Raw genomic sequence first — 13,551 nt, forward strand, 5'->3', positions numbered from 1 at the left:
TTTTAATTAACTTTACAAGTCCTCTCCTCTCATTATGAAATAAGGTTTTCTACTGTTAAAAATAAATGAATAAAAAACCCATTTCAGCAAACATTCGTTATTTGAACCTAGAGATAAAAACTCTGCTTGCACCATCTTACTTTAACTTTGACAAACGTCAAAAATCTGTCAAACTCCATACAAAAATCACCGGTTTTCGTTAAAGTTACGGTCAAAGTTAGGTGGTGCAACCCACCCTAAATATTTAGGTATTTTAACGAACAGTATGACCAATAGAAACGCTACTTTTGATAGGAAATTACATTTTCTATTATGTACAAAAATTATGGCCAAAAGGGTACAAACTTCTAAAACCTGATGATGACGGTAACATAATAATAGAATAACAATACCATCTAACTTTACTCTAGACAGAAATACCTACTTAACTAAAAATAATGCTGAAAAAGTTGAAATATCTGAAGTGAGCCTGTAGGTAGGCGTTACGAGACCTTTTATTAAGCTTTTTCTACGGTGGCCCGATACTTTTGCCTCTGGAACAACGCAAAGGTTTCCGTAACTACCTTGCCCTTACTCACCGAATATCCTGGGCAGGGTTGCCTGCTTCTTATTGTGAAATTTTCATTTTCTTAGACACCAAAATCGTCACTCCACTCCATGTTAACTCCTACGCCATAACTTAGGTACCTAAGTGTAGGTACATTACACTGCCCTTCGAACGAAATCTAAATTTCAAATCGTGCTTTATTAACTTACTCTGGTAATTATCTAAAAACATAGTGATGTGAGTGATGATTTATAATTCAGTCATTTTAGGAACTGTCTGTGCCTGCCACTTATATTTATTTTACGAGTAGACAGCCAAAAACCTAGTTACTACGAGTATGCATATGAGCTATGATTGACCCCATTGATTCCCAATAACTTTCTTCTTATTAGGTATCAATAGACGTATTAAAGCAGTGACCACTAATCTATTTCTCCTAGCCTTTCCTGATGATGTGCAGACCTGCCAGCCCTAGCCGTAACCAGTTCCAAGGTCGCACGTGAATGTATCAGGAAGTGATGTACGGCCCGATACACGCGCGTGATTTGTGTGCAAACGGCCTACGGACATAGAGTAGGGAAGATACAGAAATAATGTTTGTAGTTTGTGCCTACTGTTGTAACAGGAATCAGGGACCACCTCGGAGGTGGAGCCTCTTAGTCCCAATAAGTTCTTATTAATTAGTTAAATACGTACTCGCTGCGTTTAAACGTTGAATGAAAAAATATGCAGGTCTGACCTACCTTTTCTTCAGCTCTCAGAAGTGCTATAATTATTTTTAACTTATAATTATGCTGTCTACAATAAATTCACGCGATGCATACTTACCTTTTAATGAATTATGGAAACACATTTATAAATAAATAAATAAATAAATAGTNACAAATTTATCGTTTTTTGTTTTTTATCGATTTGTTTTTTTTAATTAACTTTACAAGTCCTCTCCTCTCATTATGAAATAAGGTTTTCTACTGTTAAAAATTAATGAATAAAAAACCCATTTCAGCAAACATTCGAGTTATTTGAACCTAGAGATAAAAACTCTAAGGCTGGGTTGCACCATCTTACTTTAACTTTGACAAACGTCAAAAATCTGTCAAACTCCATACAAAAATCACCGGTTTTCGTTAAAGTTACGGTCAAAGTTAGGTGGTGCAACCCACCCTAAATTATAGGTATTTTAAAACGAACAGTATGACCAATAGAAACGCTACTTTTGATAGGAAATTACATTTTCTATACAAAAATTATGGCCAAAAGGGTACAAACTTCTAAAACCTTGATGATGACGGTAACATAATAATATAATAACAATACCTTCTTAACTTTACTCTAGACAGAAATACTTAACTAAAAATAATGCTGAAAAAGTTGAAATAATATCTGAAGTGAGCCTGTAGGTAGGCGTTACGAGACCTTTTATTAAGCTTTTTCTACGGTGGCCCGATACTTTTGCGACTGGAACAACGCAAAGGTTTCCGTAACTACCTTGCCCTTACTCACTGAACATTCTGGGCAGGGTTGACAGCTTCTGATTGGGAAATTTTCATTTTCTTAGACACCAAAATCGTCACTCTACTCCATTTTAACTCCTACACAAAACTTAGGCAAACTTATCTACATTATGTATACCTACTGCCATTACAGCGACATTAAGTTTATCGTGTTTTATCTCTCATGTGATGAACTATTATTATAAAGATGTGATGCATGCATCTAAAAAGTTTTATAAAACTTTTCTGAACCATTTGCTACAGTTTTCAGTTATTCAGTCACTTCAAGAACTGCTATTAATATTTTATTCATTGAAAGCGAAAGTCCTGATTCAATACCTATTATGAAGGTCCAGACCTTCATTCATCACAAGAGCTTCCAATTTCAGAGCTTTCAACATCAGAAGTTAAATATAACCTTACTTACTCGTAGGTTTTTCTATGCTGTTTCATTATCAATAGACGTATTAAAGCTAATTTTGTGCCACTAATCTCATTTCCCCAGCCTTTCCTGATGATGTGCAGACCTGCCAGCCCTAGCCGTAACCAGTTCCAAGGTCGCACGTGAATGTATCAGGACGTGATGTACGGCCCGATACACGCGCGTGATTTGTGTGCAAACGGCCTACGGACATAGAGTAGGGAAGATAAAGAAAGATTTTTTGTAGTTTGTGCCTACTGTTGTAACTAACAGGAATCAGGAACCACCTCGGAGGTGGAGCCTCCCAGTCCCAATAAGTTCTCATTAATAGATAGTTAAATACGTACTCGCTGCGTTTAAACGTTGAATGAAAAAATATGCAGGTCTGAGCTACCTTTTCTTCAGCTCTCAGAAGTGCTATAATTATTTTTAACTTAATATGCTGTCTACAATAATTTCGCGCGATGCATTCTTTACCTTTTTATAAATTAAGGAAACATCTTTATTTGTTAAAGTAAAAAACGAAAGCTGAAACTGATGTCTGAACCTCTGTACTTTTCATATTATTTGACCGCAAAGGGTATTCTTATTGCAACTGGACGTAAAATAATGTCATTCCATATTTCTTCCCATGTGCCAGAGGTAAAATTGTTTTTGGCGTGGGTTTTCTTGGAGTAATCATTAATTTTGTTGGCTTCACTTAGAAAGGTGGTAGATAGTAAGTAGGATAGCAGCATGTTTCTTTTATTAAAATTAGAAATAGAGAACAACCTAGGTGCCTATTAATGCATTTCGTTATTGGTGCTTCTGTATAGTTGGGTAATAAACTCAGATCATAGATAAGGTAATAAATTAATTAATGGAACCTTACCGTTTGTATAGGTCTTTTCAGAAGTAGCTATCGCTACAAGATGAAATGGTGCGTTGTTACTTCAATCAGAATCGCAAAAAGATAGATTTTTTTCCAGACAAGCAAAAAATCGGTAAGTTACGGCTTGTTCTATGTACTTAATACAACAAGCTTATGTGAGCACATGTCGGCCGTTTGGTGTAGTGGTTCAGAACGGACTACTATGCCGAGAGGTCCCGGGTTCGATTCCCGGCCGGGCAGAAATTGAAATGATGAATTTTAATTTCTGTGACGGGTCTGGGTGTGACTATGTATAATATTTATGTATTTAAAAAAAAAAGTATATAAGTAGTAGATATACCCGTTAAGCTAGCACCCATAACACAAGCATTAAGTTGCTTACTTTGGGGCTAGCTGGCGCTGTGTGAAATTGTCCAAAGATTTATTTATTTATTATTATGTCATTTAATTTTGTCCCTAACGGGAATTGAACCTCAGCTAAGGTACTCATAAAAACTCATAAAACTCATTAATTATGCAAGTAGGCTTTTAAAAAGCACTTTTACACGTCTCAGTATTAACCCACTTGTTACGGAGTTCACTTTTTCTATCACTTACCTTAAATCAGTCATGATAAATTTATCTCAAAAAAATCGCTCCAAAACTTTATAGTTATTTACGTCAGTGTACTTATAAGACTTGGACCGTACTGTGACCGTACTGCGACACACCTCATCTTTCAAATGTTGCACATAAAAATTGTATACACTACCCACATTAGTAAAAATATTTAACCCTACCACTGCTTCAGGACAAGAAATGGGCCAGTGCTGAGAAGAAGCAGCGCAAGCAACTCAGTCACTATAATATTGTCAGCCTCTTATTCAAGGGTTTACAGTACATGTGAACTACCAGACAGCTTAATGACTACATGTGTTCCACTATAACTTAGAGATGGTTTAACGACCCAATATCCGGCCTAATACAAATCAATCAGACGTAGGCAAATGTCTGTACTGAGGGCATAATTAATGCGCAGATTACTCTGATCACATACCTATTCAATTGGATGAATATTATTTAGGGATACAAGTTTAACGTGACCATTTATTTTCTGTGCCAGAGCGGGACAACTGAAAATAGTTAAAAAAAACAAAGTTTTGGGAGTTTTACAAGTTTATAGAAGATTGAATTGAATAACACAAATCAAAGCACTAGACACAAAACAGTTAAGGCGATNAAGATTTATTTGTTAAAGTAAGTAAGAAAGCTGAAATTGATGTGTGAACCTCTGTACTTTTCATATTATTTGACCGCAAAGGGTATTCTTATTGCAACTGGACGTAAAATAATGTCATTCCATATTTCTTCCCATGTGCCAGAGGTAAAATTGTTTTTGGCGTGGGTTTTCTTGGAGTAATCATTAATTTTGTTGGCTTCACTCAGAAAGGTGGTAGATAGAATGTACGATAGCAGCATGTTTCTTTTAATAAAATTAGAAATAGAGAACAACCTAGGTGCCTTTTAATGCATTTCGTTGTTGGTGCTTCTGTATAGTTGGGTAATATACTCAGATCATAGATGAGGTAAATTAATGGAACCTTACCCTTTGTTTAGGTCTTTTCAGAAGTAGCTATCGCTACAAGATGAAATGGTGCGTTGTTGCTTCAATCAGAATCGCAAAAAGATAGATTTTTTCCAGACACGCAAAAAATCGGTTAAGTAACGACTTGTTCTATGTACTTAATACAACAAGCTTATGTGAGCACATTAATTTTGTCCCCAACGGGAATTGAACCTCAGCTAAGGTACTCATAAAAACTCATTAATTATGCAAGTAGGCTTTTAAAAAGCACTTTTACACGTCTCAGTATTAACCCTACCACTGCTTCAGGACAATAAATGGGCCAGTGCTGAGAAGAAGCAGCGCAAGAAACTCAGTCACTATAATATTGTCAGCCTCTTTTTCAAGGGTTTACAGTACATGTGAACTACCAGACAGCTTAATGACTACATGTGATCCACTATAACATAATTAGAGACGGTTTAACGAGACCCAATATCCGACCTAATACAAATCAATCAGACGTAGGCAAATGTCTGTACTGAGGGCATAATTAATGCGCAGATTACTCTGATCACATACCTATTCAATTGGATGAATATTATTTAGGGATACAAATTTAACGTGACCATTTATTTTCTGTGCCAGAGCGGGACAACTGAAAATAGTTAAAAAAACCTGCGGAATTATAAAATAAAACAAAGTTTTGGGAGTTTTACAAGTTTATAGAAGATTGAATAACACAAATCAAAGCACTAGACACAAAACAGTTAAGTAGTGGGGTGACTTCTAAGTCGTATTTTTGTATTTGTCGGCGGAATAAAATTTGTTTTAGAATATCGTATCTTGTTTTTAGTTATCGATGGAACTCATGATTTATTTACATTTATTTTCATAATCAACATAGCTTTCATTAATGCTACATTTAGTTGGGTTTTATCACTCGTCCACATTTTGTTCATTTGAGAAAAAACTCTTTCGACTGGTGCGTTACTTCCTGGCAGACACATAACGTACTCGATAAGTAAGGAAAAGTTTATTACATCAAGAGTGTTGGTACGAATGTGGGAATAATTCGAGCCAACGGTTTTTAAAAACGATAGATCCATTCTTAAAGCTAAAGCGGGACGTTTTTGCTCTTGCGGGGGACAGCGGGACAGACAGTCTGAAAGCGGGACAGTCCCGCCCAAAGCGGGACGTATGGTCACGTTATACAAGTTACAACCATGATTGTAATCCACTATGTTAGTATAATACTGTATCTAATCTATTAGTTATCCATGTACAGACAGACAAGTTTTAAGAGTGAATTTGCAACAAAAATGTGGAGAATATTAAATAAAATGTAAAACCTACCTACCTATTGTTTAATTTTGAATTTTTTGCTGATCGTTATATTAGCCAGATATCTAAGGTCAGTCAAACCAAAGAAAATATTAAAATATCTGATAGTTAAATTCATAGGCTTTGCGCATTTTTATCGTTATGATTGTTTTCCGCAGAATGACGTCTCACCAAATTATGGTTTCTTTTTTTTGGACTATCCCGCGCATTTATTGCCGCAGATGGTTTTTTCTTTTTTTGTCATAAGAATACCTACGATTCATTCACTTATTGAGAAACTTACATTTTATACATTATTACATTTTTATGAGCGATATATTTTGAAGATAATAATCTAATTTATTTGCAAAAAAGAAATTCCGGATTACAACAAATTCTTTTCAATGTTCCCTCCATTTTCTCAAAGTCTTAAATAACGCCATCTATTGAGGAGTACTTGAACTACTTACCCCATTACTTACCATTATAATGACGGAGAATACCAACCTTACGTTGACATTGACGTTTATGGCTCTAAAAACTTTTTGGTCATTTCTGAACGAAAAAGAGAGTTACCAGGTAAAGCGGCAAAATTACCTTTATCTACATTTTTATCGGGGCTTGCTTGTTTATGTTGCGTTTAGGTCGCGCTGCAGTTGGACTGTTGTTTAAATTGATATTTAGTATGGAAATGTAATTTTAAACTCATTTTTAACGACTGTGGGTGTAACAAAGTGCACATTACTATCGCAAACCAGTCGAAAAGTGGTCTAAAGGTCTTTTTAGGGTTCCATAGCCAAATGGCAAAAAACGGAACCCTTATATGTAGATTCGTCATGTCTGTCTGTCCGTCCGTATGTCACAGCCATTTTTTCCGAAACTATAAGAGCTATACTGTTGAAACTTGGTAAGTAGATATATTCTGTGAACCGCATTAAGATTTTGATGCAAAAATAAATAAAAAAATACAAATAAATATTGGGGGCTCCCCATACTTAGTTAGGACTGAAACTCAAAAATTTTTTTTTCATCAAACACATACTTGTGGGGTATCTGTGGATAGGTCTTCAAAAATGATATCGAGGTTTTTAAAATATTTTTTTTCTAAACCGAATAGTTTGCGTGACAGACGCTTCCAAAGTGGAAAAAAGTTGCCCCTCCCCCTTTAACTTCTAAAATAAGAAAATGAAAAATCTAAAAAAAATATAATATGATGTACATTACTATAAAAACTACCAACGAACATTTTGTTTTGAACGAGATCTAGTAAGTAGTTTTTTTTAATACCTCGTAAATCGTAATTACCGCTGATTACCGCGTAATCTTTCATACAAATAACTTAAATAAAAAAAAATCTTAGATCAATGGTACGGAACCCTTTGTGCGTGAGTCCGACACGCACTTGTTTCGTATGGAGTTTTGACGAATTCGATTTTCCATTCGATCAAAAAGTGCAACTTGTGTAAAGGGGCTGTCTGTTTATGTTTTTTTTAATACATCATTTTTTTAAACTAGTGTGCAGTGAGTAATAGGTGCGCAGAATCGTGAAAATATGTATTATGACTAATTGTACATTGCTGAAAAGTGATAAAATATTATCTTTTATATTGGATAAATTTTCTACATATAGCCTGACCAGGAACATAAAAACCCTGGCATAGAGGCGCGTCAATTGCATTTGATAGTGCAACACTGAGTACAGTCGTACGTGTGTTAAATTAATAGGCTAACTTTATGTATCAGGATTCAGGATTACGGGCTAATTTTGTATTTTCATGAAATAACGAAAAAATATTATCATAGGTAACCTGGTTTAAATAAATAAAATGAAAACGTCAATCGAGCTAGTAGGATTTATTTTATTATTCGTCAATAGTAAAATTCAGAACTTGAATATTCAACTGCAATGTCTGCTCATGAACCCTTCAAACTCGGTACTTCTTTCCCAATTTCATAAAATTCAACACTTAGAAAGTGACAAAAAACTTTAAAATAGGTAGTTGAAACAAACCACAGCTAATTTTCATAGTGGACTGTACTATACGATAAACATGTCAGTCAATTTGACACCCTTGTCGGAAAAATTATTCAATGAAAATATTGTCCGAACCCTTAGTATTCTCTTCGACAAATACTTTAACACATTGTGAACCACTTTTCTTTCACGACTATAAAAAGATTTTAGCAATGTAATTCAAAAATCAATAAATTGCGCACATTTAAAATAAAGTTTGTTTACACTTTGACAGCAATAGACTGACATGCAAGGTGACATGTCAATGAAGTTTTCAGTTACTGTTGCCATTAAAAGAAATTAGTACCATTAGTTTTCCGCAACATGGCGAGGGTTTTTATGTTCCTGGTCAGGCTATAAAATAAAATACAAACAACTTTAAAAATTTTAAATCAATTTGTCCTTTATTTTAAGGTTCAATGGAATTAAAGATAGGTAACTCCTACTTTTTGAGGAGATTTTTTTGACGTTGACAACACCCGAATGACGTAAATCACAACGATCGATCGCTCGATGGTTGGTTTTTCAGTGCGATAAAAATACGTAAACACACACATCTCAACGTAAATCGAACTTCGAAGTAGATAAGCTACGCGCAAGTTTTCATTTTATTTTACCGCTAAATATAATTAACACATACGCGCTGACCATTCGTCGCGGTGGGAAGTACCGCAAAACGCGAGTGTAACTAATAAAATTTTAACTTAGAAAATGAATTTCTTGGGTTTACCCATCCTTGTGTGTGCATATTTTAGTTATGTGTACGCCTACGAAGTCGATACATACGATTTTCTCATGCCAGATGTTTGGCCTCACAGAGTAAGTTAAAATTCAAATTATCTTAATATTTTTTGTTCCATAAGTTTTCAAGTAATATTCAGAGTAAATGATAAAATAAAGGTTGTGCTGTGCTAGCTTAGAGGACATTTAAAATAAACTGCTTAAATTTTAACTGTACTGTAATACTGTAATTGAACTTCTTCATCTAATTTTCTCTGCAAATAAAAAGAGTCCATATTCATAAATCAAATTCTAACTGGTGAACTTATCAGGCTATGTAATAGTATGCCAAAATGTGAACTTGTAGTTACAATTTTACGGCATTTAAAGAAACACAGTCATAATGCATAACTACTACATACATTTAATTTTTACTTAACTAAGAGACTGAGAATTTATGTACAATTAACTTTTGCCCACGAGGCCGGTCCATTGCACTGCGGACGGGTTGACCCCTGCGATTATCCCTAATGCGGATAACTCGGACGCGTAATTTTTGGTAAACTACACCTGCGTGAACATTAAGTAGGTAGATCTCGGAAAGACTTTTCCGTGTGTCCCTCTTTAAACCTCAACACTGGGATATAATCTATCCTGTGTTTTCCCTGGATTCCAAAGTATCTCTATACCAAAAGTAATCTAAATAGGTTAATTCATTTAAACGTTGAAAGGTACAGACAGACTTCATGTTTAAAAATATTACTTTGCATCATGGAACCACAGAGTATTACTAAACATTTCATTAATTAAACTTGAGTGGTTACTGGGAAACTAATCAGTAATTATAATTAAGATTCTGAGTGTTTCATCAAATATTCCCCCTTATCATAATGGTCATCCAGATAAGCAGTGTGGGAGTAAGAGCCTTATTATATTGCCGTTGACGTTGATATATCTTCTATCAACCTTGAATTAAAAGTCACTACAAAACAGCACAGTTAAAAATAATCTATTTTTATTTATACAGAGGTTTGTTTTGTAACACACATTTGAATAAACCTAGCCTAGCAACAAACTATGAATAAGATTTTTTACGTACCTATCTAATTTAATACACAACATTAGGATTAAGAATCCTCTTCTTAGAAACATGTTCTAACTACATTTTGGGTAGGCACACATTTTTAGGACATGAGACTGCTCACAAGCTTCTAGGCTACGTTGCACCACCTTAACTTTGACTATAACCGGTGTTTTTGTATGGAGTTTGAAAGACAGACTTAGACATTTTTGTTATAGTTTAAGCACAGATAAATAATACTGTTTAAGTAAGTGCAAGGGTTAGAAGACTCATGAACTTCATTTTTTTTAGGATGAGCTCTACCTCTGCACGCCAATCAGGATCTCTCCTCGCAACAACTATTACATAGGTAAGAAATCTACTAGATTTATCTTTTAAAATTACCGTTTCTAATATCACAATATTCTTTGAATTGTAATGCATGGTAACGTACAGGGCTCTGTTTAACCTCTTAGCCCCCAAGCGGTAGCCGGCTGTCACGTAACAATTTATTATCTATTGTGTCTAGATTCACGGAGCTTGAAGGATTAAAACCATATTTAATTTTCAGTGGGATTCGAACCTAATGCTACAATGCACACTGCTCACCACATGCTGTTGTATGGTTGCTCGGAGCCAGGAACTGACGATCCTGTTTGGTGAGTTTTTTTTACTTTTATTCTCTTTCAAATCTGTGGTGACGCTTGTCATTATTCTTTTAGCGATGAGACCCCTGGGGAACTCCTCATTCACTGATGTGTTATTGTATTATTATTTACTTATTTGAATGCTTAGTTTTCCTCAATATTTTAATCTTGTTCGAATTCTGAACTGTTAAATTACATGAAACACCTTCAGCAAGGAAGCGTGCTAAAATTGGAAACAGCGTTTAATTGTCTCATTCATGCACATAATGCATTGATAGAAAATAGATTGTTTGAGGATAGTGTGAGTGTGTGTGTGTGTTATTAGCTTGATTGACGAAAGACTTCAAATTGATAAAAACAAAAAAACTTGTTTGCATGACATAAATTGCATCGAGCAGACTCCATGAAGCAGGTAAAACTTTCTCAAACAACAGGTTTTTTTGTTTGTGAAAATTTCGTAAAATACGTAATTTTAGGTACTTGCAACTTTAGGCAGGTACTATTTAATGCCAATTCAGAGGTTTAATGCCTTTTGAAAATTTCAGTTAATTTATTTGTTTAATTAAATTACTTTTTTAATCATATTATTATTGTTTACTACAGATTGAAAAGTGGTTTATGCAATAAAATACAACGAAGCTAAATCGATTTTGTTATCAATTTAAAGTGAAGCCCGTATCGTGGGCGTTCGTTTATTTGAACTGCATACTAGGTACCTACTTACCGATACTTTCATTTGATTGTATTCTCCGATACATTCAATAAAAAAAAAACAAAGGCTTTTAGGATAATTGAATGAGGCAAATGGAATAAAAACATCTGTGCGAAAAAACAAGTTCATAAATTCTTCTAACAAAAAATTAAATTATTATGTATTGTAACTTTCTTTTTAACCTTGAGGCTTATTAATGTTGAAAAAATAATTTTGCACAATGCGGGCATCGAACCCGCTACCTCTATCGACTTTAGATTATATCCACTGTATTCTCCTGTAGGCCTATGCGCGCCGCGATAAGCGGTTATCACGTCATTTTATCGATTTTCCCCATACATTTTGACGTCGATAAAAGTTATCACGGCGCGCATCTTAGGCCTACTGATCTAATGAAAACTGCGTGAAGGGCTAAGTAAGTGCTATTTGATTAAGTAGTTCTAGTACTTGACACTATTTGGTTAGAGTCAACCTACTTTTAACTACTAACTTGTCTAACAACTTCGACTTTGTCTCGAGTAGTTAGGCTGTATTATCAGTTATCTACTTATCAGCTACTAGCTTTTGCCCGCGGCTTCACCCGTGTGAAATTTCGTTTGTCAACGATCGTCATAAATTATAGCCTATATTCTGGATTATAAACAATATTACCTACTGTAAAGTTTCATCAAAATCCGTTCAGTAGTTTTTGCGTGAAAGAGTAACAAACATCCAGACATCAAAACTTTCGCATTTATAATATTATTAGTGAGATAGTCGAAAAATAATCAGGATAATTTTACTATGGTTACTTGCTTTGCATTTAAAGCCTTAATGAGGGCCCATGCAAGCCACGTACCTATTTCACAGCTAAGCGACGAGCGTTAACTACTCTGTTAAACAAACAACACAGATCTAACTTGCGATTGATTTGCTTGCTGCGTTACTATGATATCGCGTACACATCTTGCCCGATGGTCAACGCCTACGCGCCTGAAGTAAAAACAGCTCTCAAGGCGCCTGACGCTTAAAGTAAAACACCATGTATATGTGCCTTAATTTAAAACAGACAATAAGAATATTTCATTTTCAGGAGCTGTGGAGAAATGCAGAGTAACGACATTGACGACCAGTACAACACGGCCAGCCCCTGCCGGGAGGGATCTCAGGTAAATATCATTTCATTTACACCTACATATTCGTTCGTTTTAGCCAAATGACGTGCCATATCGAATACCATTTGATCGAAGGTCTATGAAACCATAGTCTTCTTCTTGTCGTGTCGACAAAAAACCTATACGGTGTCAGCCCAAAACTCCGCCACAAGAGTGGCTTTGTCAATAGCCTTCATTAAATCTTCCTGCGTGCAGTTATTTGGGCACGCAGGGCACGACATCATGTGCTTCGTCGACTGGTTAACCATAGTTATAATATTAAGTATCTGACAGTTAAATTCGTAAGCTTTGCTTCGTGTATACCTTCGTTTCAGCCAAATGACGTCCACTGCTGGACAAAGAAGGGCTCCCCCAAGGATTTCCGCAACCATTTTTGCCTCCCACGACCTTCACCAGAGAGTCTACACCTACATTTAACTACCTACGTTAAAATGTAAGGAACTATGGACGACGGACATAGCTCGTAACGGATCAATCGATATGGCCGATTGTTACTTTTTGTTGTATGACTGGGCTTTTTTAACCACAATGAGGCGACGACAAACTTAATAAGACGGTGGTTTGCTAAACCATGCGGACATAAAACAAGCCCTATAAAGCAAACCGAAAAGGTCGTTTTTCCCCCGCTGGATATCGAACATATTTATTATTGGGACATCAAAACTTGTCCATACCACAGAGGCGGCTCGAATAAAAGAATAAACATTTTTGGACAAAGCAAATAATTCAACCTGGCGAAGTGTGGGTGGGCCGCTATAGAACATGCCTATTATTCTGTGTTTTCTATGTAAGTAGGTATATGAATGTATTTACAAAAAAGTATTTAAGTATGTTTAGGTCCATTGTCTAGTACCCATAGTACTAGCTTTGCTTAGTTTGGGACTAGAGGCGCAGTGTAAAATGTCCAAGGATATTTATTTATTAATTTATTCAACAGAAAATATGTATTTTAATAAATATTATGCAGCGATTGCAATGGCTATTTCAAGGTGATCGAACGAATTTGAATTCTAAATATCAAATTTTATACAATACCAGCATCTGCC

At 35.3% G+C, this 13,551-nt stretch overlaps 1 protein-coding gene across 2 annotated transcripts in view; it reads left to right on the top strand.

Annotated features, from left to right (window-relative positions):
- Nucleotides 1-8,696: 8,696 nt before the first annotated feature.
- Phm (Peptidylglycine-alpha-hydroxylating monooxygenase) overlaps nucleotides 8,697-13,551 on the top strand; it is a 40,759-nt gene continuing 35,904 nt past the window's right edge. For both annotated transcript variants that reach the window (XR_003656818.1, XM_028319843.1), the window contains exons 1-4: nucleotides 8,697-9,031; nucleotides 10,305-10,362; nucleotides 10,564-10,651; nucleotides 12,424-12,499. Coding sequence is in view for 1 of the 2 variants with exons in the window: in XM_028319843.1 (XP_028175644.1) it covers nucleotides 8,924-9,031; nucleotides 10,305-10,362; nucleotides 10,564-10,651; nucleotides 12,424-12,499 (330 nt within the window). In the remaining variant the exon portion in view is untranslated. The remainder of the gene's footprint in view (nucleotides 9,032-10,304; nucleotides 10,363-10,563; nucleotides 10,652-12,423; nucleotides 12,500-13,551) is intronic.

Source organism: Ostrinia furnacalis, unplaced genomic scaffold (genome assembly GCF_004193835.3).
Source record: "Ostrinia furnacalis isolate ACB-3 unplaced genomic scaffold, ASM419383v2 OfSCF7336, whole genome shotgun sequence".
Lineage (NCBI taxonomy): Eukaryota > Metazoa > Arthropoda > Insecta > Lepidoptera > Crambidae > Ostrinia > Ostrinia furnacalis.